This window comes from Magnolia sinica, chromosome 11, assembly GCF_029962835.1.
Source record: "Magnolia sinica isolate HGM2019 chromosome 11, MsV1, whole genome shotgun sequence".
Classification (NCBI taxonomy): Eukaryota; Viridiplantae; Streptophyta; class Magnoliopsida; order Magnoliales; family Magnoliaceae; genus Magnolia; species Magnolia sinica.
Window position 1 is genome coordinate 15,442,095 of NC_080583.1, and position 27,121 is coordinate 15,469,215.

Here is a 27,121-nt window from a genome sequence, read left to right on the forward strand (position 1 = left end):
TAAATGGTTCAGGGATCTCGTCTTAAAAAAATCGTGGTTGTCATTCCCCTTTACTCCGATCCACGATCCAGTGTTGGACGACAACCATGATCAAACTGGATAAAACAACAATCCACTATGCATAAAACTACTTACAAAACCTTTTCTTATTACAACACCTAACACATTTTTTTAATTGGCGATCGCTTTGCTCTTCAAATCGAAATAATGAAGGAGATATTTAAAGAAGGCAACTACTCCATCTCACTTTCTTCCTTCACGGGTGATCCCTTCACCTTCGTTAACGATCTCCACAAAGCTCTGCTTCCTCCACAGGAAGTTCTGAAGACAATTTCTGTGCTATGGCAACATGACAATTTCAATAGGCACCCATCTAGCAGAAAAAATGTTGCTGAAGAACGGGGCTAGCTACCTTCTCTTTGGCAGCTCGCCACGTGATAATAACTACTTCCAATATGTATTCTCATCAACGATCCAATGTGCCTGTCAAGTATGAGATCCAATTATATGGTCGTGGTTGTGATCAACGATCCAGTGTGGATGAAGACCCCTTTCCAATGAGGGTGAAACCCACAGACCATTGCTGGAGGTGGTACACGCAATACAACGACAGGGTCCTGGTTGACACATAATGGATTGTGTTTTCCAACAACTATCCATTATGCATTACATCACCGCCCAATGTTCATCACATCCACGAACAATTGAGTTTGTCATTGTTCTAATGCTACATGGGTCGTGGATGTTACAATATATGGATCTTTCTGGCATTATACGTTCAACCACCCATACACAACAACGATCCATTATGGATGTTAATCAACTTGGCTGACAAGCACGATCCAATATGCATCTGAGTCATGATCATAGAACGGGGTCATTGCTGTTATGCAAACTTGGCGATGGTTTCTAGTGATGATGGATTGTGTATGTTAATCACGACATGTTGGTCGTCATATCCATGACCCATATCATTCACTGAATCATAATAGAAAATATTTAAAAGACACATCAAATACACCAATCCATCCAACATTTACTTATTAATAAAAAATTTGACTCACTTCGGTGGTCTACACATCCTCTCAGCCGCATCTTTTGACTTCGTTAATTGCAGACAGTCATATGCAATTGTTTTTCGAAACTTAGGAATGTCCTTCTACAGAAAAGGAACATACTAGTATTAAATCAAAGGACATAGCAATAAAGATTTAATGTAGACGGATATACACACACACACACACATACATACATACATACCTTCATGAAGTCAATTTTGTGCTTGCTGCTCAAGAAATCTATATATTTCAGCATGAATACGCCACAATCATCCGAGTTGTCTTGCCTTGGTCTGTCACTGACTGTCTTCAAACTCCCTGGCTTCTCCCAAATTTTAGATCCATTATCAAGAATATGGAATAGCCATCTCAGTCCATGCGTAACTTGCGCGACAATCAACTCATTGTTCTCTTGCAACTTGGTACTCAGGCTGTCGTACACATTGACTTCTTTCTTCTTGATATTAACAATGGTCAGGAACCAGGGCTGGCCCCTCGCGTTTAATGGGATGTATAGCTGTCAATCATAAGAAATATGACAACAATTAAAAGACTTGTCTTTCTAAAATGAATAATATCATTTAAGTTCACGTATATGTTCAAATAAATAACCTCTTACCACTTCATACTTCCATAGAGGCTTCGATCTACCCCGACCTTCGACTAAATCTATAAGTAGTACATTCAATTTGTTATTCTTGATGATGTCCTGTCGATCCTTATTATTGCCAGCTCCATAAGTTTGCAAATCGCTGAGTTGGACTTCCATGATTTGCTGTTGATATAGTGGAAAGGGTCAGAAACATATATAATTAATGATGTTTTAAAGATAACTATAGTCCTCAATTTCAAGTTACCATAAACAGCGACGAGATGAATGCGTAGTCCTGACTATGTCATGGTCTCTTTTCCTGACGCACTGATAGGTAACATAGGTATCTATTGATGGCCTACACAACAAGTAAGTTGTGTGATATAAATCATACATCGATATAATTTATAAATAAAGTCAATATCTAGATACTTACGTCGGAGTCGACCCATGATTTTAGGTCACAGATGCTCGTCAGCTAGACAGGTGAATCCGATGATGATCTAACAACTCTTAACTCGTTGTCTTCGGCTTCAGTTAGCTCTTGGTGCAGATCCATGTACCCCTGATGACTCTCCTTTACAGGTAGAGCTCGGTTGGGTTCCGCTGCACTGCATCGTGGTATCCCTTCCTCACACACTTGTGAAGTACAGATGTTGAGCTGAAAAATATGATATATTATTATCTATGCAATTCACCACATAATGTCCATTGAAAGCCACGATCCAAATGCAGTTTCGCATACAGTTTTCTTATTAGCTTCATCCTTTAAAAAATTTATATCTTGGCTCAGTGAAGCATGGAGCTCCTTCAGGTTTAGAATTTCTGCTTCGGTGCATTCCACTGAAGTGATTTTCTCCTATAACACAAGCATATTATTTGATTTTTACGTGTTGACATGTTGTCATCCACCGGGCAACCTGGATCGTGGTTGTTGTCCACATAAGGTCGAGGTTCACAGTTGACGTGGTTCATGAATCGTGTTTGTCATCCATACTGTGTCAGCGTTCATACACATCTACTTGGCGACACCCACGACCAAGTATTACATGATAACCACGACCAATATACGATAACAATGACCCGAAATGATGACAGTGACCACGGTCCTCATTGGATCGTGGATGTCATCCTTTTATGGCCGTACACCAACCACCTAAGACCCACTGTGGCTGGAAACCACGATCCACTATTGAGCTGGCTCATCCCAGCCTCAACGGTGGAGCTGTTGACCTGTTATAAACCTGTATAAACATTAGACGCATGGTGACTTGTTAAATATTAATCTAAAGGCAAACCATGTATATAGTCTGCATGTGGTATCCTGTATCGTCGACATTGGGATGAAAGGTCAACCACGACCCATATGGATGATAAACATGACCAATCACACATGATAAAAATGATCTGACCTTCATAATGACCACGATTGAACTTGGAACACAACTACCACCAAAGTTAAATTTCATATAACTTTATTACTTACATCTCCTCTTCAATATGCTTCATCTGCTAATTCATGTATGTGTTCTCTTCCTTGAGATCGCCCACTGATTGGACATGGGCTTGTCACAACGACTCGCATTATATCATTACCACGACTCAAAGAGGGACACAACAACGACCGCTAAGATTCATGAAAATTTAAGCTTCACATACCTGCATTCCCTGTATCTCATTTTCAAAATGCTTCATCTGCTCCAGCAGCGAAGCAATCTCTATGCTTAGAGGGCTGCTTGAAGGGAAATCGTCCTATAATAAAATCATGCACCAGAAATTAGCCAAAATGGGATAGAACAATGACCAAATAAGGTTTAGGATAAATTGATAACTTCAATTTCATGTACCCTCATTGCCTGAATCTCCTTACTAAGTTGCTTCACCTGCTCTTGCAGTGAAGTATTCTCTCCTACGACAGGGATGATTGAAGCAATGAATTCCTGTAATGGAGTATTATATTATTATGTATGTCCTATATTATTATGTATGTCCCATACGAAGTGTAACCACGACCCATACTTCATAGAAACCATGACCCATCTTACACGGAAACCACGACGCTGGGCTGAAAGGTGGTTGCCACTAAGGTCGGGTCGTGTATGAGCCACGACCCAATGTGCATGGAAACCACGACCTTTATTAGATAGTATCAATGATTATACATGGATGATAACCACAATCCATTTTTCAATTACCTTCATTGACTGAAACTCAACAATTAACTGATTCATCTGCCTCCACAATGAAGCAATGTCATCCTTGAGATGGCTCATCCCATCTTCTAAACGTTTGACGTGGTCCATCCCATCATCAACAGTTGTTGTTGTTGTTGTTGGTTTGTTGACCTGTATTTATCATTATATAAGATAGTACATTTACAGAGACCTATTAACGACTAATAAATTAAGGTAATCTCACTTACGTATTTTGTATTACTATCGTCTCTCAACGTCTTCACTTCTTCACGCAAAGAAGCATTATCCACCTTTAGGTTCTTTATTTCTCCACCAAACTCTTCCTTTATTCTTTCCACTTCAGTGATAAGGAACCTAATCTGCTTATTACATTTCTTTCTTGTGGATCTTGATTTTTTATTATCTCTCAATACGTTGCTAATATCTTCCTGGACGGAGGTTCTAATCTCGGCCCCAAGTTCATTTCTCAATTCCAAGAGGGAGGCTGTAATTTTAGCCTCCACTTGATTTCTTATTTCACCCCCCTCCAACACCGTTGTCATTGCCGTGGGTGCTGTCCACCAAGCCTTGTCATTCGTACAATGCTTGTCGGTTATACTCCTGACAACCTCGGTCTCTGCTTCTTCGACCGTTGGTTGAAGCTCTGAAGCTAGCATCACCTGCATGGGTAGAATTGATTCATTTATTAATTATAAACACACTGCATAATTAAAATACACTACTATTTAAATAACTCTTACCGGTACAGCTGTGAAGATGGCCAATAAGGGGCGGTATCTGCTTGCTTTCTTTAGATTCTAATTTAGGATTCGAGGAATCATTGTAGGCTGTCTTCTATATGCCCACCCACTGTCACCAGTGAGTTTTGGAAATTGTTCGTAAGCCCATATCTGCTTAAGATCAATTATCACTGATTACATAATGATTGACATGTATGGAGTACAAATTCAAACTTAGAATATGAACCAGGATAAGAATAACGTACTTGCAAGGCGAACGCGCAACCGCATATGTTATATGATCTGGGTACCGGCCAGACGCCCTAATAATGCCAGATGCAATGTTAACCCCACTTTTCAGATAATCATAGCCCACACTTCCCTAGGGATAGTTATTAAAATAATCCAAGTCATCGACTATGTCGATATACTTTTCAACATAGTTGTTCCTTTGCGGAGATTTAACTAATAGATCCTCAATGCAAATTATTAGAGCCAACTTCACCAAGCGACAAATAAGCTTGTTTCAGTTTTTCTTTATTAACACTACCTGCTCCCAGGTAGGTCTCCCGAATACCTCTTCCTCCCTCTACTATTTCAGCCTCGGCACGACCGTCACCATCTATCCTAACTGGTCCAAACTTAAGACCCATTAATAAAGCAAAGTCGAGCTCAGTGAATTTTACCCTGCTGCCCTGAACATCGAATTTCAGATCACCAACATGCCTTTGCATTAGGCAATGCAAGATCTGGGAGTGCACCTTAAATCCAGTTAATGGAAAGTCAAGAAGAAATCCAAAACAACTGTCTCTAAATATAGTCTGTCTATTAAGATTCTTCTCCATATCCACAATCATATGCTTCAAAAAATTGATTAAGCACTTGGGAGAGACCTGTGCCTCTTCAAAGTCTAAGCAAGTGGTCATCATCGACTTCCCTCGACCTTCATTCTAATATGGTCATTAATTGTTGATTAATCAATAATAATGTCTAGCAAAATCTAACATGGTCGTGACTGAACTACATAGTTGATCGTTGATGTAACCAACAAAAGGTCGTGGTTATCACGTGTTCTAAAGGATCGAGGTTGTCATGCAACACAGTTCGTTGTTGTCCTCAACTCTGGGTCGCTCAAGACCACCCACCTACCCACAATGTGATCCACGATCCACCGTGCTGTCAACCGCGATCCAATGGGCAAACTAACCACCCACATAATATTGTGTCACAACTCACCATGATCATGATTGTCACGCCGTACATATCGTTGTAGTCATATACAATAGGTCGTGGTTCACATCCACTACCGACATAAACTTTCCTTGTCAACCACGATCCATTGAGTTGTGGTTCACATCTACGACCCACATAACATGTGAGCCACGATCCACTGGGAACATCAACAACGATCACAACCATGGTTGTGCTTGTCATGCTATATAGATCATTTTTACTATTTTCAGTGAATCACAACTACGATCGTGGTTGTCATTCTATACGGTTCGTTGTTGTCATCTATGTGGGCGTAACCACTTCCCATATAGCCTGACTACCATGTCTCACTACCCCGACCTAAATTACATGTAAGCAACGATCCATTGTGCTTGTCAACAACGATCCATTGTGTTGTGGACTTGTGGTTCACATCTACAACCCACATAACATGTGAGCAACGATCCATTGAGTTGTGGTTCACATCTACGACCCACATAACATGTGAGCCACGATCCTCTGGGCACACCAACAACGATCAAACCCACTATCGTGATTGTCATGCTATATAGATCGTTGTCATCGTTTACAATGAATCGCAACCATGATGGTGGTTGTCATATCACACGGTTTGTTGTTGTCATCTATGTGGGCATAACCACTACCCATATAGCATGACTACCATGGTTCACAGCCTCAACCTAAATAACATGTGAGCAACGATCAAAACCATTATCATGATTGTCATGATATATAGATCATTGTCGTCGTTTACATTGAATCGCAACCACGATGGTGGTTGTCATATCACACGATTCGTTGTTGTCATCTATGTGGGCATAACCACTACCCATATATGGATGACTACCATGACTCACAGCCCCGGCCCAAATAACATGTGAGCAACGATCAAAACCACTATCATGATTGTCATGCTATACAGATCGTTGTTGTCATTTACAATGAATCGCAACCACAATGGTGGTTGTCATGTCATACGGTTCGTTGTTGTCATCTATGTGGGCATAACCACTACCCATATAGCATGACTACCATTACTCATAGCCCTAACCCAAATAACATGTGAGCAACGATTAACTGCACTTGTCATCCACGATCCATTCGACATATCAACCACGATCACAACCACGATCGTTGTTGTCATGCTATACAAATCGTTACAGTCATATACACTGCGTACGTAACATGTGAACAATGTCATACCGTCCCTGTCAACCATTACCTTTCTTTGCCATTTATAAGAAATGAGCTGCATTATAATTGTATAGATGTACTTGCTGAGTGGCGATGAAGGGGCCCAGTGAAGAAGATTCAAAACCAGTAAAAAAAGGGTAGAGATAAGAAGTGAAGGGGTCCCAAAGAAGAAGCTCTAAATATATAATTATATAAATAATAAAATAAAATAAAATATATAAAATTGAATTTCCCTATGGGGCGAAGTGGTTGCTTTACACTATATACATTCCAAGCTCAGTCGTTTCTAAGCCACACCGAACCGCCTTTCTCATATCCGCACCGACCATTCTATTTATAACGACAAGAAACAGAATTACCCAAAGAATTATAGGAATATTTAAATCCGATGGACCACAACAGTTCAAACACGCTGGTTCCGTAAAATCCCACAAATTTTCATCTTTACGCAGTGTGGGCCAATGATGGCTCGATACGTGTTGCTATTAAACTTATCGAAGGAATCCATCAGCCATGAACTATTCCAACGGATTAGATCCGATTTATGATGGGCCCATGGTGTTGAGCTAGATGATCGACGATTGATGTTATGCATTGGGAATCGTATGCGAACCTGACGCCCTTAACACGCCATTTTAATGTAATGTATGTACATGCGACATATTTTTTCTGTGCAAACTACGATTGTGGGTTGTGGTCCCACCGTGATGTTTGGGAGAAATCAACTCCGTCCATCTGCTTCTTGAGCTCAGTTTAGGGCTTGGAACCATAAATGAATCAGATCTGAGGCTCAAATGTGCTGAAAACATGAGGATTGAACTTCCATGGCTGAAATATTTATGGGGCAGCCGAAGTGTTGAGTCAGGACAATATTTGGGTTTTCACTTCATCCCATTAGGAAATAAGTTATGAATGGTATGGATGGCATGAAAACATAACTGTCGACCCCAGAGAAGTTTCAACAGTTGGATTTTCCATACCCACATTTTCCTTGAATGCTGTCGACCTGAGTCAGCGATACTGTTCACTTTTTGTCTCAAGCTCTAAATTGATCTCAAGAGGCAGATGAACGGGATAGATTCATCGCAAATATTAGGGTGGGGCCCACTTAGGATTCCAGCAAAGTAACTTCCTGTCAAAGGCATTCGCAGGGAAGCGCGCCTATGCCGACCTACATTTTCATCATTACATCTTTTGGCGTGTCGACGGCGTATTAGTCAGGAAAATTTGAATACACGATCCATATATCGTGACTACAGCGAGCCACATACAATGAAAACACGATCTAAATCGTTATGTTAACTACGACCCATCGAACATTAACACCACGACCATATAACATAGTTACATAGTTGTGGGCCAAAGAATTGGGCTTCAACTTGCCCCCCTGAACATGGGTCGTGGTTATGACGGAATATGGATCGTGGGTTCTGGTTGATACGACTCATTTATGTAATGTTATATGAGTCATGGTTTGTATGTTGGAAGGAACGTGATTGTAAGACGACAACCATTACCCATTATTAAGACAACCACGAACCCATTAACATGACAACCATGAACCATGCAAACAATGGACACAGCCACGATCGCATTAACATGACAACCATGAACCCATTAACATGACAACTACGACCCATTAAGATGACAACCACAAACCCATTCACATGACAACCACGATCCAAACTCCGTCATACAATGACCGTTTACCCATACATGGGATGTTCTGGGAAAAAGGAAAACTACCATTCCCCATGCAGAAAATGTAATGTAATGGATTTACTAGTGGAAGAGGACCGTTTCCCTATGGGGTGTATATATTTATCAGACCTTCTTGCAGATAAATAAGACAACCACGAACCATGCAAGCAATGGACATAGCCACAATCCCATTAACATGACAACCACGAACCAGTTAACATGACAGCTACGTCCCATTAAGACGACAACCACGAACCCATTCACATAACAACCACAATCCAAACTCGGTCGTACAACGACCGTTTACCCATACATGGGATGTTCTAGGAAAAAGGAAAACTACCATTCCCCATGCAGGAAATGTAATGTAATGGATTTATTACTGGAAGAGGACCGTTTCCCTACGGGGGTTTATATTTATCGGTCCTTCTTATAGATACGTGATACAGATTGCGAAGATCGGATATTGTATGGTGAGGGCTTCCATGGTGAAGTGAAGGGAGCTTACTATATGGGTCCCTCAAGTGAAGGGAGCTTACCATATATGACGCAAATGAATAATCGTTGTGTACAGTTTTTATTTATCGTGCCTTTCATGTAAATTTAATGGTGGTTGTTATGATATATGGATCGTGGATTTCAAGTTAACATGGTAATGGAGTCAGTTGCTATGGGTCGTGGTTTTCATGTTTTATGGTTCGTTGCTGCCGTATTATACGGATTCGTCCGGGCAGGGATCTGTGTAAGAAATCCAAATGTTTTTATTTTCTTTCACGTCATTATAATGTTAGATACAAAAATTGAGGCAGGTCCAGGGCTTAGATGGACCACAAAGTGGGGGATTTAACATTCACCATTAAAAGCTTCTTGGGGGTGGGAAAGAAGATCGTGAATCAATTTATGTCTTATATCTTCAAATGGTCCTATAAAAGCGATGAACGACGTATATAGAACACTTACATCACAGTGGGCACCACAGATCCCTGCCTGGAGGAGGACCAATTCGCTTACGATCATCCCAATCGATAGAAGGGACACGAAGTGGTCATCTTATTGCCCCAATCATCTACTCTCTAAGTCCGAGCTCCAATTAGAACTCTAAGAGTAGGGGGCTTCTGTTATGGGGTCATTCAACTCAATGAACCATAAAACATATGAGCCATGATCCAGTAGCCACATCAACAGCGATCACAACCACAAAACATACGAGTCATGATACATGAAGTATGGATCATGAATGTAATAAGAAATGTGTCGTGCTTGTCGCCTTATAAAAATCATGGCTGTCGTGTTAAACGGTTCATGGTTGATGTGATGCATTGATCACTATTATCATTCGACATGGCTGTTGTGTTACACGGAACGTGGTTGTCATGATACACGGACCCTGAATGATATGGTATATGGGTCGTTGTCATCGTGTTATATGGGTCATCATATACGTGACGAACGGGTCGTAGTTGATACGGGTCGGGATCTCACGTTAAATTGGTCGTCATTCATAGCTGTAACGGATCGTGGTCCTCGTCCATGTTGAATCGTGTTCAACAACAACAACCGTATGAGGAACACGGACATACAACATGGAAACCACGATCCATATGTACTGAGAACCATGATCCGTTGTTAAGTCCCTGATCTATTATTAACGACAGCTACGACCAATTCATCTTGCAGAACCTTGCTTACCTCAACAATGTTCTAGTCATCATAACGGCCACGATTCGTAAAGCATGGGAATTACAACCCATATAGCATTACAGTCACGACAATGTAGCATGAAAACATCGACCCTTGTAACATTGCAACCACGACTCATATAATACAGTAACTACCAGAAGAGAATCTCATTGATGTGCAAGACTTTGCGAATTTCTTCCTCTGAAGTTTATAATATAATAAGAAGACACGGCCTTTATAACCACTTTAACCAGTCGTGGTTGCCGTGACATGGGGATCATTGTTGCCCTTACGTCTATATCGTGGCTTCCATGACGCATGGATCGTGGTTCAATCATGATAGTGGTTTTGACACATGGATCGTGTTTCTCTTAAGGCCGTTGTTGACAACAACGATCGAGCATGGATAACAACTATGATCTATTGCATATATGAACCACAATAATATTAACACACAACAATGACATATACTAACACGACTATCGCTCCAGTTGTTCTTTTTACAAATATCTCAAAAACTACTCTCGCGGCAACCATAAATTCACCGACGAACATGTCCTCCACATGTTCATACCTACCACACACATATATATACATGGGATATTCGATATCTACGTATGCCATGTCCTAACTTTGATGGGCAGTTTTCCATACACTTATACGAGAACAGATCAAACACATTTACATACTCTAACCCATTAGACAATTTATCTCAACCACACCTCCTTATAAATAAATACGACGGCGGTAGAAAACTATCCACCCCTAAGATCGGTCACGAGATCCATCATGTATTAGTGATTGAAGATGGCTAATATTCACATAACTCTCAGGTTTCATCAGCAATGGGCTGTCTTTTAAAAATTTGTCGACAAAGTTGACCTTCATACCAAGCAACTCCATGAAAAATAATGCAGACACTTCACCTCTACTAAGGTATGCACCAATCAGTGCTTCAACAACATCAGCAATTACCTTCCTCTTTATATATGCCTTGTTCCCTTGTTATAAATATGCTTGGAAGTGGGATTGAACATTTCATCCTCCAGAAATGTCCAGAAAGATCTCCAGGCATAGTCTAACGTTTAAGATTGAAACACTCATTACGAATAAAGCCTTACAAATGAGAAGCAATGTCAAATAAATTGAGAGAATAAAAAAATGGATCAGACATTCGACCAAACAATAGAGCCCCTATCGCGACCCATATTACATGAAAACCGCGACCCTTGTAAAATTGCAACCAGGACCTATTTAACACAGTAACTGCCAGAAGAGAAGCTCAGTGTTGCGCAAGACTCTACAAGTTTCTTCCATTTAAGTCTGTAAATGGGGATATATCATATATTCCTTCCACTTAGGATTCAGTGCGACCCTTCGAATCAGCGCCACATGCAGCATGAAACCGATGACCCTCTAGATGTTCAGGGCACAATGATAAAATTTATCATACGGCGCGCTGATTCTAAAGTGTAGTGCTGCTATGAAGCTGAAGGTAAGTAGAAAAAAGAGGTTATTAGTCCCATGTCATTGCAGAGAATTCTTCTTCAAAAACTTTTTTGGCTGGCTGGGTGCCCGTTGAAATTGTCGAGTAGCCAGAGTTCTGAGATTGTCTTTGGAATGATTTGTGAAGGCCGTTGAGTGATTGGAAGATGCATTAAATAAGGATTCTGGTTTGGGTTTTCTTGTGGAAGTAATATGAAGCCCAAGTATCATCTTTATAGGCTGGTCATTCAATGGTCAATGCACTAGTTCCAAAGGGTCGCGCTGTGTAATTAACGGATTGTGTGGGGATGTCATGACATAAAACCACGACACATATAAAGTACCAATAACGACTCATATAACATGGCTCGTGGTTCTCTTGTTATACTGGTCGTGCTTAGAATATCATATGGGTCGTACTTGTAATTACTATTTTTAACGATCCACGACCTAGTGTTGGATGACAACCACGATCCACCATGGATAAAAAACATGATCCAGTGTGCATGTGAATGACAATCCACTATGGAAGATAACCACGACCATTTAATGGTCACATCCACGACCATTCCCTTCAGATGAGCGCCACGTTCTACCTTTTAAGGAGAGGACATTAACTTACTACTTCCCACAATTCGATGGGCAACAGCACTATCCTTCGAAATTCGCGCGACCGTTCAAAATCAGCGCAACCATTCGGAATCGGTGCCTTGACCATTGAATGACTCGCTACTTCCCCGTAATCCGTTGGATACCGAGCGCGATCCTTCAGAATCCGTGCGACCATTCAGTATCAGCTCGACCCTTCGGAATTGGTGCTTTGACAATTGAATGACTCCCTATTTCCCTGCAATCCATTGGGCACCGAGCGCGATCCTTCGAAATCTGCATGACGTTCAGAATCAGCGCGACCCTTCGGAATCGGCGCCTTGACCTTTGAATGACCACTCTATAAGAGTGGTACTTCATCCACATATCAATCCGAAGCCATCAAAATAATGGAGGAGAAAGTTGAAGAAGCATTTCCCCATTGCCTCCTTCCTTTAAGGGTGATTTCGTATCTTTTCGCAAGGATTTTACGATTTTCCTGCAGCCACACTGCCTTCGCAGGAAGTTCTAAAAATGATCTTTGCATATATTTCCACCCTTAGTAATCAGCGCACCCCATGATATTAAGTTCTTGTTATACAACATGACAACCACGACCGCTATAACATGACAATCAGGAACATAGTCACAACACATTGGGAAGGACAGTCTCTTCAATGGGACTCAGCAGCGGGAAAAAGCACTGGCGATAATGTCTTATTTAAGATTGACCTTCTCAACAGAGCTTTAGATCAGGCTAAAACAGGACATTCTCGACAGAGTTCTTTCCACTATCTGAGTACCCGTTGAAGAGATCCGCTCTTCGGATTGTCACTGTGGTTATCGTCTTGGTTGTCATGTTAAATCAGTCGTGGTTGCTATACTTGAAAGGGCGTAGTCTGATGATTCATTTATCATGGTTGTCATGTTAAATGGGTCGTGGCTTGCATGTTGCATGTGACGTTTATTGCGAAGGGTCGGGGTGCAAATTAACGGAGTTATCGCGTTGAATCCCAAGGGAAGATCATAGTTATTAACCATGTTATATGGATTGTACTTGTCATCGATTGTTATTTTTTTGCTATACTAGTCTCGATTTTCATGTTATATGGGTCCTTATTTGTAATTTTACATTGCAGTATACATCAACAATGTTATGAAATTATAAGGATCGTGGTTGTCATCCGATATTTGTCGTGGTTTGAATGGCAGAAGTGTCGTGAAGATGACATGGGACATGGTTGTCCGCTTATTTCGTGTGCTTCGACCAACCTATATGGTCGTGGTTGATGTGGCTTCCATGACGTATGGATCGTGTTTCTATTAAGGCCGCTGGTGACAACCACGATCTATTACCTATATGAACCACGAAAATATTAAGACACGACAACGACATATATTAACACGACCAACGATCCAGTTGTTCCTTTTGCAAATATTTTAGAAACTACTCTTGTGGCAACAATAAATTCACCGACGAACATGTTCTCCATATGTTCATAACTGCCTCACACACACACACACACACATATATATACATACATGAGATATTCGATATCTACGCATGCCAACGCATGCCATGTCCTAAAAAAATACCCGTTCGGTAGAAAACTATCCACCCCTTCAGAGAGAGAGGGCAAGTGACCTTGCTGTGTTTTCCATGGTACTCCATCCTCAGCCGTCCATTGAATGACCAGCGCATTGAATGACAATATAAATGGTCATGGATTGTTAATCAATAGTAAGAATTTATTACAAAATATAACATGATCGTGATTATACTACATGGTTGATCGCGACCCTTTACCAGCAAAGGGTTGAGGTTATCACTAGTGGTCATGGCTGTCATCCTACACGGTTCGCTGTTGTCGTCTATGCTGGGCCGAAGTCAAAAATCAAGACTATCCACCATCTGATCCACGAGTTTTCGTGCTGTCAAACACGAACGTGATTGTCATGCTATAGAGATCGTTGTTGTTATCTACATTGAGTTGTGGTTCACATCTACGTCCCAACATTCGTTCTATCCACGACCATTCTCTTCAGAATCAGCGCCACATTCAAATGCAGGAAATCGCATTCATGACGATACCTACCCAGGATCCTTCGGAATCAAAGCGACCCTTTGAAATCACCACCCCCACATTAACCACAGGTTGAAGAGCCTATAAAAGTGGTACTTTGGTTACATTTTCTTAGAAGCCAATTCGAACCAAAAGTCCATCTCGCGTTCTTCCTTCATGGGTGATCCCATCACTTTCTTCAGGAATGTTGATGATCTTCCTGAAGATCAATAGCCTCTACCTGAAATTCTGAAGACCGTTTGTTACTCATGGCAGATCAACGACTCCTTCTCAACAGATGTCTTCGGCTCCCTAGGTCTCCTTTGAAGAGAATTATTCTTCATCGTCGTGGCTTATAGTCGTCGTCAGCGATTTCAAGATAAACGTCTCCATCCCACACTGTTCTTTTTGGAGATCTCTCAAACTCTATTCTCACGACAACAATAAGTTCACGACTTTCGGACCAGAGAAGTGAGAGTGCGGACTTCATGGGTTGTGGTTGTCCTGTAACATTGGTTGTGGTTATCATGTAATATGGTCGTGGTTGTCATGTTACATGGGCCGCCTTTATTACATGTTCACCACAATCCATAACATGGGATATTCGATATCTACGTATTCCATGTTGTAACTTTGATGGGCAGATTTCCATCCTTAACTATTACAAATCAAACTGTGGATGGGTAGATTTCCATACACTTTTAGCTTATAACATCATTTCTCAGCCACACCTCCCCTCTATAAACACAATGGCGGGAAGAAAACACTCTCTCCATTCGTAGGGAGAGAGGGAGTAACCTTTGCGTGTTTTTCATAGTGCTTCATCCTCGTCTGTCGGTGTGATCAACTCGTTGACCTATGAAGGACCGGATCGTTGAATGACCCTTGAAACACCACGAACCATATTTTATGATAACCACGACCCATAAAACATGACAACCATGACAATAGTTAAAATACAATGTGAAGAACTATTCTTTTCGAAGGGCACCCAGCGAGCTGCAAAGCACTTTTGGGAGTGTCTTGTTTAAGCCTCACCTTCTCAACAGAGTTGTTGGTCAAGCTAAAACAAAACACTCCTAAAAGAGTTTTTCATCTCACTGGGTGCCCTTCGAAGAGAACAGATCCTCACAATGTATTTTAAATATGGTCGTGGTTATCATGTTTTATGACTCGTGGTTATCATGAAATATGGGTTTTGGTGTTCTAATGGTCATTCGACGATTCGGTCCTTCAATGGTCAACGAGTTAATCACAAGACGGTTGAGGATGCAGCACCATGAATAACACCTGAAGGTTACTCTCCCTCTCCCTCTGAAGGGATAGAGAGTTTTAACACATGAAGGTTACTCTCCCTCTCCCTCTGAAGGACGGCCGTTGTGTTTATAAAGGAGAGGTGTGGCTAGATAAATGATGTTATGAGCTCTGAGTGTATGGAAATTTGCCCATCCACATAGTTTGATCTGTTCGCGTGGACAAGTATGGAAATTTAGTTCTTCAAAGTTAGGACATGGCATACCTAGATATCGAATATCTCATGTTATGGATCATGCAATAAATTTAGCCATTCATAATATTGCAATTGTTTTTTCATGGTGCTCATTGGCCGTTGTTATCATGTTATGTGGGTCGTGGTGAATGTCGGTCGTGGTTATATTGTAGTATGGGTTGTTGTTATCATATAATATTCATTGTGGCGGTAATGTAACATGCATCATTGTTGTCAATGTAATATGGGTCGTGATTGTAATGTAATATGCATCGTGGTTTTCATGTGTTATGGATCGTGATTGACATGTGAAATGGATTGTGGTTCTAACATGAAATGGGTCTTAGCCCTGAAATCACAAGACAAACGGATGGGCGACACAGACACTAATCATACTTCAATCCGGGCCTGTATGGGTCGTGGTTGTCATTTTAGACCCATTCACGGTTGTTACATCTCCACTTCTAACAGTGTGTTCCATTGTCCCCATTGTTTTCTATGATTACCCCTGTCACCAGCCATCTGCTCCAACCATGGCGTCTACATTACATCCATTCCGTTCATCTGCATCCACAGTGAAAGGCACGATCGTTTGTCAGCTTGTACAGATCATTTGTGTGCTTGGTCACGAAAAATGAGAGGGTTCATTTTAATGATATACGATGGTCAATCATCACTGTTCCATGTAATGTCCACCACCCGTAATTGGAGTATTGTTCGTTTTGGACTCCTACCATTTAATCATCTGGAGAAACGTATGGACGACATGGATGAAACACATACGTGGTGGTGGGGCCCACAGAGTGCCGAGCACCAGCCATTGGTCGGTGTCCCGAGGAGTAGCCGATCCATCCATTTTTTGACGTTGTAATAGCACGTGACCTCTACTTCACTCCAAGTCATCGCGCCTCCTAAAAAGAGGTCAAGGCATATTTATCAAGCACGATCGTGAATCTATTCTGACAGAACATTCTAAGGCTTGATCTAAAAAATAATAGGGATCACCGACGACGCTCATTCACCACTGTTTCCTGTGATGTGGTCCACTTTCTATTTTATTAGGATATAACTCATTTTTTGGTTGCCATGTTTTATGGTTACTATATATGGACGGCATGGATGAAATACATATATGATGGACAAGGAATGAGCACAAAAAATGCGGTGGATCCAACGCACAAGTGTACCACACCAAATACTAAGCTGGTTGCTTTAAAATGCACAAAGCGTAAAATGTTAGTTGCATTAGTTGCAAGAGTCATCTGTGGTGTGATCCAGTTGACCACTAGATCTACTCCATTTTAGTTTCGATTCCTAAAATAATCTGAGAAAAGGGATAGACGGCTTGGATGTACAGATACATCATGATGGGCCTGCCCACAGGATTGCCCGTTCGCATATCGGGTCTTGCGGGGGTAGTACGCAATTCGCATCCGTAAATGAAGGCCTTCTGGCACCTTTATGCATTTGGAGGCGACGAAAATGGTCCTGACCTTAGTTCAGGAGACGTATGGACCTAGAGTGAAGCAGAGGTCACCTGCTATTGCAAACCCCGAGAAACGAACTGATCGGCTACTCCTCGGGACACCGAACAATTGCTGGTTCTCGGTGCTTTGTGGGCTCCACCACCACGTATGTGTTTCATCCATGCCGTCCATACGTTTCTACATATGATTAAATGGTAGGAGTCCAAAAACGAACGATACGCCAGTCACATGCGGTGGACATTAAATGGAAAAGTGATGATTGACCGTCGTATACCATTAAAATGATCCCTCTCATTTTTTTATGACCAAGCACACAAATGATCGATCGTGCCTTTCAGTGTAGATGCAGATGAACGGAATGGATGTAACGCATGCGTCGTGGTTAGGCCCATGGCCGGTGACAGGGGAGTAACCAATCCGTTATCCCGCGGACTAAACGGTGGGATATATGATCGATGAAAGGGCCAAACATAGCATTTCACATGCAACTTTTACAAACCTCCTTCTTTCTTGTTTTCTTAAAGAAAAAGAAGAAAAGAGGAGATCCATTGCTCCCAATTGCTAGAGAGGCACATTGTTTGTCCTTGTCTGTAATCCTCTTCCACTAGGAGGTCAGTGTGCTAGGGCCAAGGTAGAGTAGAGAAGGTTCACATGCGAAGGATCATGGTACCGTATTCCCATGCACATTGGATCTTGGTTGTCACATTACAGTGATCTTGGTTGTCACACTGTAAGGATTGGATTCCCATGCACATTAGATCATGATACATGGGTTGTGGTTGGCATTTGTTATGGGTCGTGGTTGGCATTTGTTATGGTTCGTGGTTGTCATTCCAGGTGGCTGGTGGTCATCATGTTTTAAGGGTCGTACTTTTTACTGCCCTGTGAGCCACGACCCATTTTGGTTGAAACCCAGAACCCCTTGAGTTATTCATAAGTGTAAATCACGACACCTATTTAATTTTGAACCACGACCCATATAACATGTCAACTCCGACCCATATAACATATGTGGAAACTATGAACTATGTAACATGAGAACCAGACTCATATCAGCTGTCAACCATGACCCCTCTGACGTGTGATTGTGGTTCACATGCACAAAAGCCCGTTGTTGCCATCAAAAGAGGATCGTGAGTACGATAAATAATGGATTGTGGTTGTATATCATGATATTTCTTGATATACATGGTAAACATGTATATCGGTCGTTGAATGTGGTTGTCATAAAGGAGGAACGTGGTTGACAACCACGATCCATATATCATGATAACCACGATCCATGTAACATGACAATCACGATGCTCATTAGCTGACAACCACGACCCCTCTAGCTTAAAAATAACGAGCCATAATGCATGACGACCACGCCCCAACAGTTTGGGCATTGCATAGTCCGGTGAAATGGACGATCCTTATAACAACACAACCTCGACCCATTGTGTGCCAAAATCACGATCCCTGGAGTGGTTCGTTGTTGTCATATTGCAACCATGATCCATATGCTGTGACAACCACGATCAATGTAATGTGACGATCACGATCCTTATCACTTGACAACCACGACCCCTATAGCATAAAAACCATGTGCCATATAACATGACGATTAGGCCCCAACATTTTGGCCATTGCATAGTCAAGTGAACGGGACGACCCATATAACAACGAACCACTAGAAGGTCATCGTTTTGACCAGTGAACAGGACGATCCTTATAACAACACAACCTCGACCCATTGTGGGTCAAAACCACGACCCATGGAGTGGTTCGTTGTTGTGATTGGGTCAAAATGATGACCTTTTAGTGGTTCGTTGTTTTCATTCACAGTGGGCCGTTGTCGTCACCAACGAGCTATTATGGATTACAGTCGCGAACTAATGTGGATGATAACCACGACCCATGTAATTAACAACCAGTATCTTGCATTGCTCAATTTGGACCCATACATTTTATTTTTTTAACAGAATAACCAATATTGAAATGAGCATGGGTCATAGGGCTATATTATGCTATTATGATGGAGAGAGTGTGTATGAATGTTTACCTACGACGGTGGAGACTCAAAGGGATTTGTTGTGAGTGATGATAACACTTATCGACAGTTGCTCGATAAAATGCATTTGATTATGAAGACTACGTTGGATGAATTTGATTTGTTAATTAAAGTTGTGTACGGTGATGCACTTCATGGATTCCTATGCCCACACACAATCAAAGACGATGAAGATGTCGAAGCATACATGTTATTCTGTGGACAGAATCTCTCAATACAAATACCATTGTATGTGGAGAAAGTGAAGCGTTATCCTATCGTTGAGGATTACAACAGAGATTATACCATACATTCGAACCCATTGTCTCCTCCTTCGCAACCTTCAGGCAATGTTCGGATAGTCGATGATTCCGATATACCGAACACTTCTGTTAGATATCAAGACTGAGGAGTCAACAACTACGATATAAGTAGCCCTTCGTATTGTTACAATACATAACATGATTTGGGGAATGATGACGACTGCAATATACCTGGCCCATCAAGTAGTGATAGATATCAAGATCGGGAACCCGAAGATTGTGATATAGGTGGCCCTTCAGCCAACGATACACAACATGGTTTGGGGAATGTGGACTATGACGTACTTGGCCCATCTAGTAGTGATAGATATCATGATTGGGTCATCGACGACTGCGATACAGGCGGCCCTCCAGATAACAATACACATCATCATTTAGGGAATGATGACTACGACATACCTGGCTCATCAAGTAGTGATAGATATCATGACCGAGGAACAGCTGACTAGTGCGATCTCTAAACCCCATCCGTCAATGATCCATCTGTTGTTGATCCATCTGGCAATGCTTTCGTCAATTCCGATCGGCAAGGATACCTAGATTTTGTGGATGATCCAACTGAAAGGTGTTCAAGGATAAAGGTCGACTATAATATTGTCTATGTGAAGATGCGATGCGCCGCAAGTTCCAGTACAAGGTCTTGAAGTCTAACAAGCTGATATATACGATTGGCTGCATTATAGAAAATTGTACTTGGAGGATGCACGCTTCAAAACTTAATGGCACAGGGATGTTCAAGATCAAGACATACAACTCGAAGCATACTTGTACCATGTCGTTTGAGGCGATACGCCAATCTGAGACCACGATCATGGTTGACCGTACTGATATAGTGACCTCGAAGAGGAAGGGGAGAGATTATCGTCAAGCCACCAGTTTGATAAGCAGTGAATTTGGCGTCGGTCGTATGAGTTCGGGGCTGACCTGCACGGCAAAGGAAATTCAATATCGTATGAGTGAGATGTATAGTGTTGAGATCAGTTACAAGAAAGCATGGAAGGGTAAAGAGATAGCAACCAAAAAAGTCTTGGGATCCTACGAGGGTTCTTATAATGAGCTCCCAGCGTATCTTCACGAGTTGAAAAAGACCAATTTAGGGACTGTGACAGAGTTGCAGGTGAACGAGGGGACAAATAGTTTCGAACAATGCTTTATTGTGCTTAGGCAGTGCATCAGAAGCCTAAATTTACATGTTCGGAGGGTGTTGTGTGTTGATGCCACACACTTAACAGGAAGGTACAAGGGCGTTCTCTTCATGGCTACTACATTGGATAGAAACAATCACGTCCTCCCTATGGCGTATGAGATCAGAGAATTTGAGAACAATAGTAGCTAGAGGTGTTCCTTGGGATTTTATCTAAGTCAATCGAGAATCTTCCAGGACTAGTGATAGTGTCAGATCATCACAAAGGATTGGTTAGTGAAGTCCCTAACATGTTCTCGCATGTGATCCATGGATATTGTGCTCATCACATACTTGAAAACATGAAGAAGGCATGTTTGGATGATTCTATGAGGGAATACTTTTGGGGTGCTGTTAAGACGTACTGGACATCAACGTTTTGGGAGATGATGCGATGCATTCAAATGTTGAATCTCATGGTGTATTAGTTCCTCAGTGGTATAGAAAAAGAAAGATGGGTGACCGATTTCTTTCCTGGCATGTGGTATAACATCATCACCACCAACATCGTGGAGAGCATGAATGCATTGTTCGTAGATGCACGAGAGTACCCTGTCACTAAACTTCTCGAATCAATAAGGAGTAAAATCTAACACTTCTTCCTCCACCGACGGGACGAGGCCTTGGCTTGTAAAGAATTATTGACTCTTTGGGCATCTAAAAGACTGTCTGAACTTTATCACTCGGAGGTGCGAAAGACACAATGCACTGCGATTTCAGCTGATGAGATCCAAGTGACCGCACAGGGAATGACCGATGTAGTGAATTTAAGAGCAATGAAGTGTACATGTAATGAATTTGGAAAAATGTTGCTGCCTTGTGTTCATGTGATAGTGGCATATGATAAGTACGAGCTTGACATGTATAAATACTGTTCTCCATTCTACTCTAATGAAATATATCAAAAAACATACCAAGAGTCGATATACCCAGTGCTTGACCGAACACAATGGAACACTCCGGAGGAAGTGAAGGTTATATACGAGAATATGAAGCCTCCAGAAACAAGAAGATCTGCTGGGAGATCGAAAAAGGTATGCATTACTTCCCAGCGAGAAGATAGGATTGCACCCAAATGCTCTAGATGCGGTCGAATGGGTCACAATCGACGTCGATGCACTTTCGTCCCTGCTGGCTGAGGCCAAGGCTATCTACGTTAGTTTATTTTGTAAATTTATTACCTGTGATAATGTAATTTGACCTATTTTATATATGTGTGTGTGTGTGTATATATATATATACTTATTGATTCCTGAACCTTTGTGCATGTTAAACACGATCCAATGTGGAGAATAACCACGTATTCTTGTGCTTTTTAACCGCGACCCATAGAGGCAATGGTGAACGTAATCGGTCACGAAAAATTAATATATATACCTATCGATTCATGAACCTTGGTGTATGTTAACCACGATAGACGAATTATTGAGCATTTGAACCACGACCCATAGAGGATATGGTGAGCTTAACAATGGGTCGTGGCACTCATGACAGGTGGACCGTGGTTGTCATGTTGTATGGGTTGTGTTTCTCGTTATACCATGGTTGTTTGAGACAATCCAACAAGGACGGAAACCATGCCCGATTGAACATGACAACCACGACCAAGATCAACTACGACCATTATTTCATGATCAGTGCAAAGGTCACAATCGAATGGGTCACGATCGTGAACATCCCTGAGGACAGGGAAGGGATCACGAATACAGGAAGAACACGATAGGGACTCTATTGTTTCTCCGAATATCTGCTCCAATAATTTGAATGATAGGGCAAAGAATTACATGAGTTGGCTTGTGGAAGTATCACGAACGTACCACTCTTTGGTCAAGGCACTGATTTCGAAGAGTCACGGTGATTCAGTGCGGTGGCACCGATAACGAAGGGTCGAGCTGATTCGGTGTGGTGGCACGACCCATTACAACCACGACCCATTAACATGAAGTTGCAATTTGAGTTCTGTCACTGCCAGAAGAGAGACGTGACAGCTGTTGACGGACAAGAATATATAACGTAACAACTACGACCTGTTTAACCTGTCAACTATGAACATTGTAACAGCCACGACCGATTTAACTGAAAATCACTCTCATCTTCGGTGGTTCAAAACTACGACCCTTCCTTTGGATTCAGAGCGAGCTTCCGGAATAAGCACCACATGTAGCATGCAAGCCACAATTCATTTTACATACAATAGGGAACATAACTCCATAGTTCTAATTTCTGCAACATGAACAAAAGCCACGACCGATTTAACACGACAACTATGACCTCGATGAGATGTACAGTAGGAAGAAGATCTCCCTTCAGCTAGCAATCTTGCGCCGAATCTCTGTTTGCAGATATTGCTTTCTTGATTGCTCTGATTTGCCTTGCTGCTACTCCCCTTTTGTGCTTCTCAGCCAAGACTAATCTCTCTGCTTTGTCATTCCAACGCTGACATGCCAAAAGATCAGAGCACATGGACATATAATAAGGCCTCGTATGAAACCACTGGTTCATATGAAAATAACCCTGTGAACGGTTCAGATTTCCTATAGACATCATTGTCAGCTTTAAGAAGCTTTTAATGGTGGATGTTTCTATTCCTAGTATTTCATTTTATGTGGCCAACCTGAGATTTATGCCGCCTTGAATGGTTTTATAACAAGTTCCCCCGTTCTTTTGATCCCAATTGATGCATTGCCAATGAACATCTCCCCAAAAGCCTACAAGGCAAGGAAAGGGATGTTCGATATCCACGTATGCCATGTCCTAAACCTTTTCCGCTAGCTAGGTGCCCATTGAAATTGTCGAGTTGGCGCAGTTTTGAAATTATCTTCAGAACTTCTTGTGGAGGCCGTTGAGCTTCAGGAAGATCGTGAACGTCCTTGAGGAAGGAGAAGGGATCACGAATAAAGGAAGAACGCGATAGGGGCTCTATTATTTTTTTAAATATCTGCTCCTTTTTTTAAATGAGAGGGTAAATAAATGCATGAATTGGCTTGTGGAAGTATCACCAAAGTGCCACTCTTATAGGATGGCCATTCAATGGTCAAGGCGCTGATTCCGAAAGGTAGCGCTGATTCGGTGCGGTCGCTTGGTGACCAATGTTTTAGGGGAAAGTACTGACTTTAGTGTGATTGTGTGAAGAAGAAGAATGTGGCGTTGTTTCTGGAGTTGTCAGCCACGATCGTAATTACAATCCAATATGGGTTGTGGTGAACATGCAACAACCGCGACCAACATTACATTACAACAACGACACATATTACATGACAACCAGGACCCATTACAGCCCCGACCCATGACAAACACAACCATATAACGTAACAACAACGTTCCGTATAACATGACAACTATGACTCAGAGTGTATGACAACCACGACCCTTTCGTGTGATCGTGAATAAAAGATCAAGTGTATCGTGGTTTTTATCCAAGTTGGATCGTGAATAAAAACATGAGAACCATGATGCATATGACCCTAAAACCATGACCAATGCAACATGCGCACAACAACCCATATAACACCAGAACCACGATTCATATACATGTTAGAACACCATGAATAACATATACTTGTTAAGTTGGTCATGGCGCACAGTTGTCGTAGATCGTGGCTCTCGTCTGTCTTGGATCGTATTTGACAACCACGACCTTATGAGGAATACGACCCATACAACATGGAAACCACTCCAGGTGAGGCAGAATCCTGCACTCCACAACCACGATCAAGGCAATATTACAACCACGATCCATATAACATGGCAACTATAGCCCATATAACATTACAATCACAGCAATATAAAAAGGAAACATCGACCCTTACACATTGCAAATACGACCCATAAAACACAGTAACTGCCAGAAGTGAAGCTCAGTGATGAGCAAGTTTACAGTATAACAAGAATACGTAGCCCTTATAACCGCTTTAATGGGTCGTGGTTGCTATAACATGGGGATTGTAGCTGCCGTGACGTATTGATCGTGGTTTCAATGACGTATGGATAGTGATTCTCTTAGTTTCGTGGTTGTCAATGACGATCTAACATTGATGACAACCATGAACGATTACATATAGGAACCACGAAAATATTAACATGACAACTACAACTAATATTAACATGACCAGCGTTCCATTTGTTCCTATTGCAAATTTCTCAAACGACTAATAAATATATATATATATATATATATAAATGGTCATGGAAACTACTACCCATCGAACAATAACACCATGACCATGTATCGTAATAACCACGATACAAAATTCTAGGTCGAAGAATTGAGCTTCAACATGGCCCCTTGAACACGGGTCGTGGTTGTGACGTAATATGGTTCATGGTTGTCGTGGATATGGCTCGTTCATGTCGTGATAATGAGCCGTGGTTTGCATGTTAGAAGGATCGTGACTGTAATATGACATGGGTCGTTTAACAACCATGACCCATTGAATGAAAACCACGACCCATTATCACGACAACCACGAACCATATTCCATCACAACCATGACCCATAACACTCCAACCATGAACCCATTCACATGACAACCACTACCCAAACTCTATCATACAACGACCGTTTTCCCATACCTGGAATGTTCGTGAAAAAGGAAAACTACTGTTCCCCATACAGATAATTAATGTATTGGATTTACCAGTGAAAAAGGACCATTTCCCTATATGGGGATGTATCTATTTATCAGACTTTCTTGTAGACACTTGCTACGGATCGCGAAGATCAAACATGGTATGGTAAGGGCTTTCGCGGTCAAGTGAATGGAGCTTACTATAGGGCACACCTTAATCAAAGTCATCTTAACCTTCCATGGGATGATTAACACGACCCCTAGTATATGACAACCACGATCCTTCACGTTGTTAACAAACAACCCAGACAAAGGATCGTTGTTAACAGTTTTCCTTTACCGTGTAGTTCATGTAAATTTAACCGTGGTTGTTATGATATATGGATTGTGGTTGTCAAAGTTACATTGGTCGTGGGGTCGGTTGCTATGGGTCGTGCTTTTCATGTTTTATGGATCATTGTCGTCATATTTTACGGATCGTTGTTGTCATGCTACAAAGTAACGAGTTCATTTGGAGAGCTTTGAGGTCAGCCTGGAACTCGGAAGAAGCCAGGTTACATCAGCCTAGAATCACGTAGAAGCCATTACACACATAATAATGACCAATATTATGTGGATCTTGGTTGTCAAATATATTCATGGTTGTTATGATATATGGATCTTGGTTGTAAAAGTTACGTGGGTCGTGGTTCTCATGTTTTATGGATCGTTGTTATCATGTTGAGTAACCATCTGGCTTTTACTTTCGTAAGAACAACTGAATGTGTTTAGGGACTTTCTACATGTCCACTGCATCCACTACCAAAAAATCGAGCAAAGGCTATGGAAGTTGAAAACATTTGGCTACGGATTTAATCCGTAGCAAATTTAGCCACGGATTTAATCTGTAGCTAAATCCTAGCTGATTTGTAGCTAACGCGTTACTCCTCTCCTAAACAGTATTAAACATAGATGGTGCTTATGGGGCTCCATGGGGTCATATAAACCGCCCATTAATTCTGATATATAATTTTAGTAGATGAGCTCAAAAATCATATAAATTAAATGTCTAAGTGGACCACACCATAAGAAATAATAAAAATTAAATATATATTGTTAATATGTTGTGTGGTTTCCTTACAGATTCGATCTGACTCATTCTTTGCATCAGCATTTAAAATAATAATTTAAAATTAATGGACGGAGTGGATATATAAAATACATATCCAGTGGGACCCACGGTCCTAAAACTCAACTCCAAAGGGGCCGTCCGTCACGCTCCCCTTTAAAAACCAGCTAAACGGCATTGCGTACTAAGCAGTACGCTGTTATCGTACTGAGTAAACTCAATTGGGCCCACCATGAATGCAATTGTCTTATCCACTGCATCCATCCGTTTGTTTAGATCATTTTAGTGGTTGATACCAAAATTGAGGTATATCTAAAACTCAAGTGGATACATACCATAGGAAACCGTGGGAATAATGATTTCCACCGTTGAAACATTTCTATGGCCCGCAGTGATGTTCATTTGTCATCCAACCTATTCATA

General features: G+C 41.4%; 1 protein-coding gene across 1 annotated transcript; it reads left to right on the top strand.

Annotated features, from left to right (window-relative positions):
* The first annotated feature begins 20,452 nt into the window (after positions 1 to 20,452).
* On the top strand, positions 20,453 to 21,175 carry LOC131218029 (uncharacterized). The gene has a single exon (XM_058212710.1). It carries the CDS (start codon positions 20,453 to 20,455, stop codon positions 21,173 to 21,175), a length of 723 nt encoding a protein of 240 aa, XP_058068693.1.
* The last annotated feature ends 5,946 nt before the right edge of the window (positions 21,176 to 27,121 follow it).

Bases quoted from the DNA above. Each gene is read 5' to 3' on its own strand.
- LOC131218029 (XM_058212710.1), top strand. From the start codon at position 20,453: ATGCGCCGCAAGTTCCAGTACAAGGTCTTGAAGTCTAACAAGCTGATA.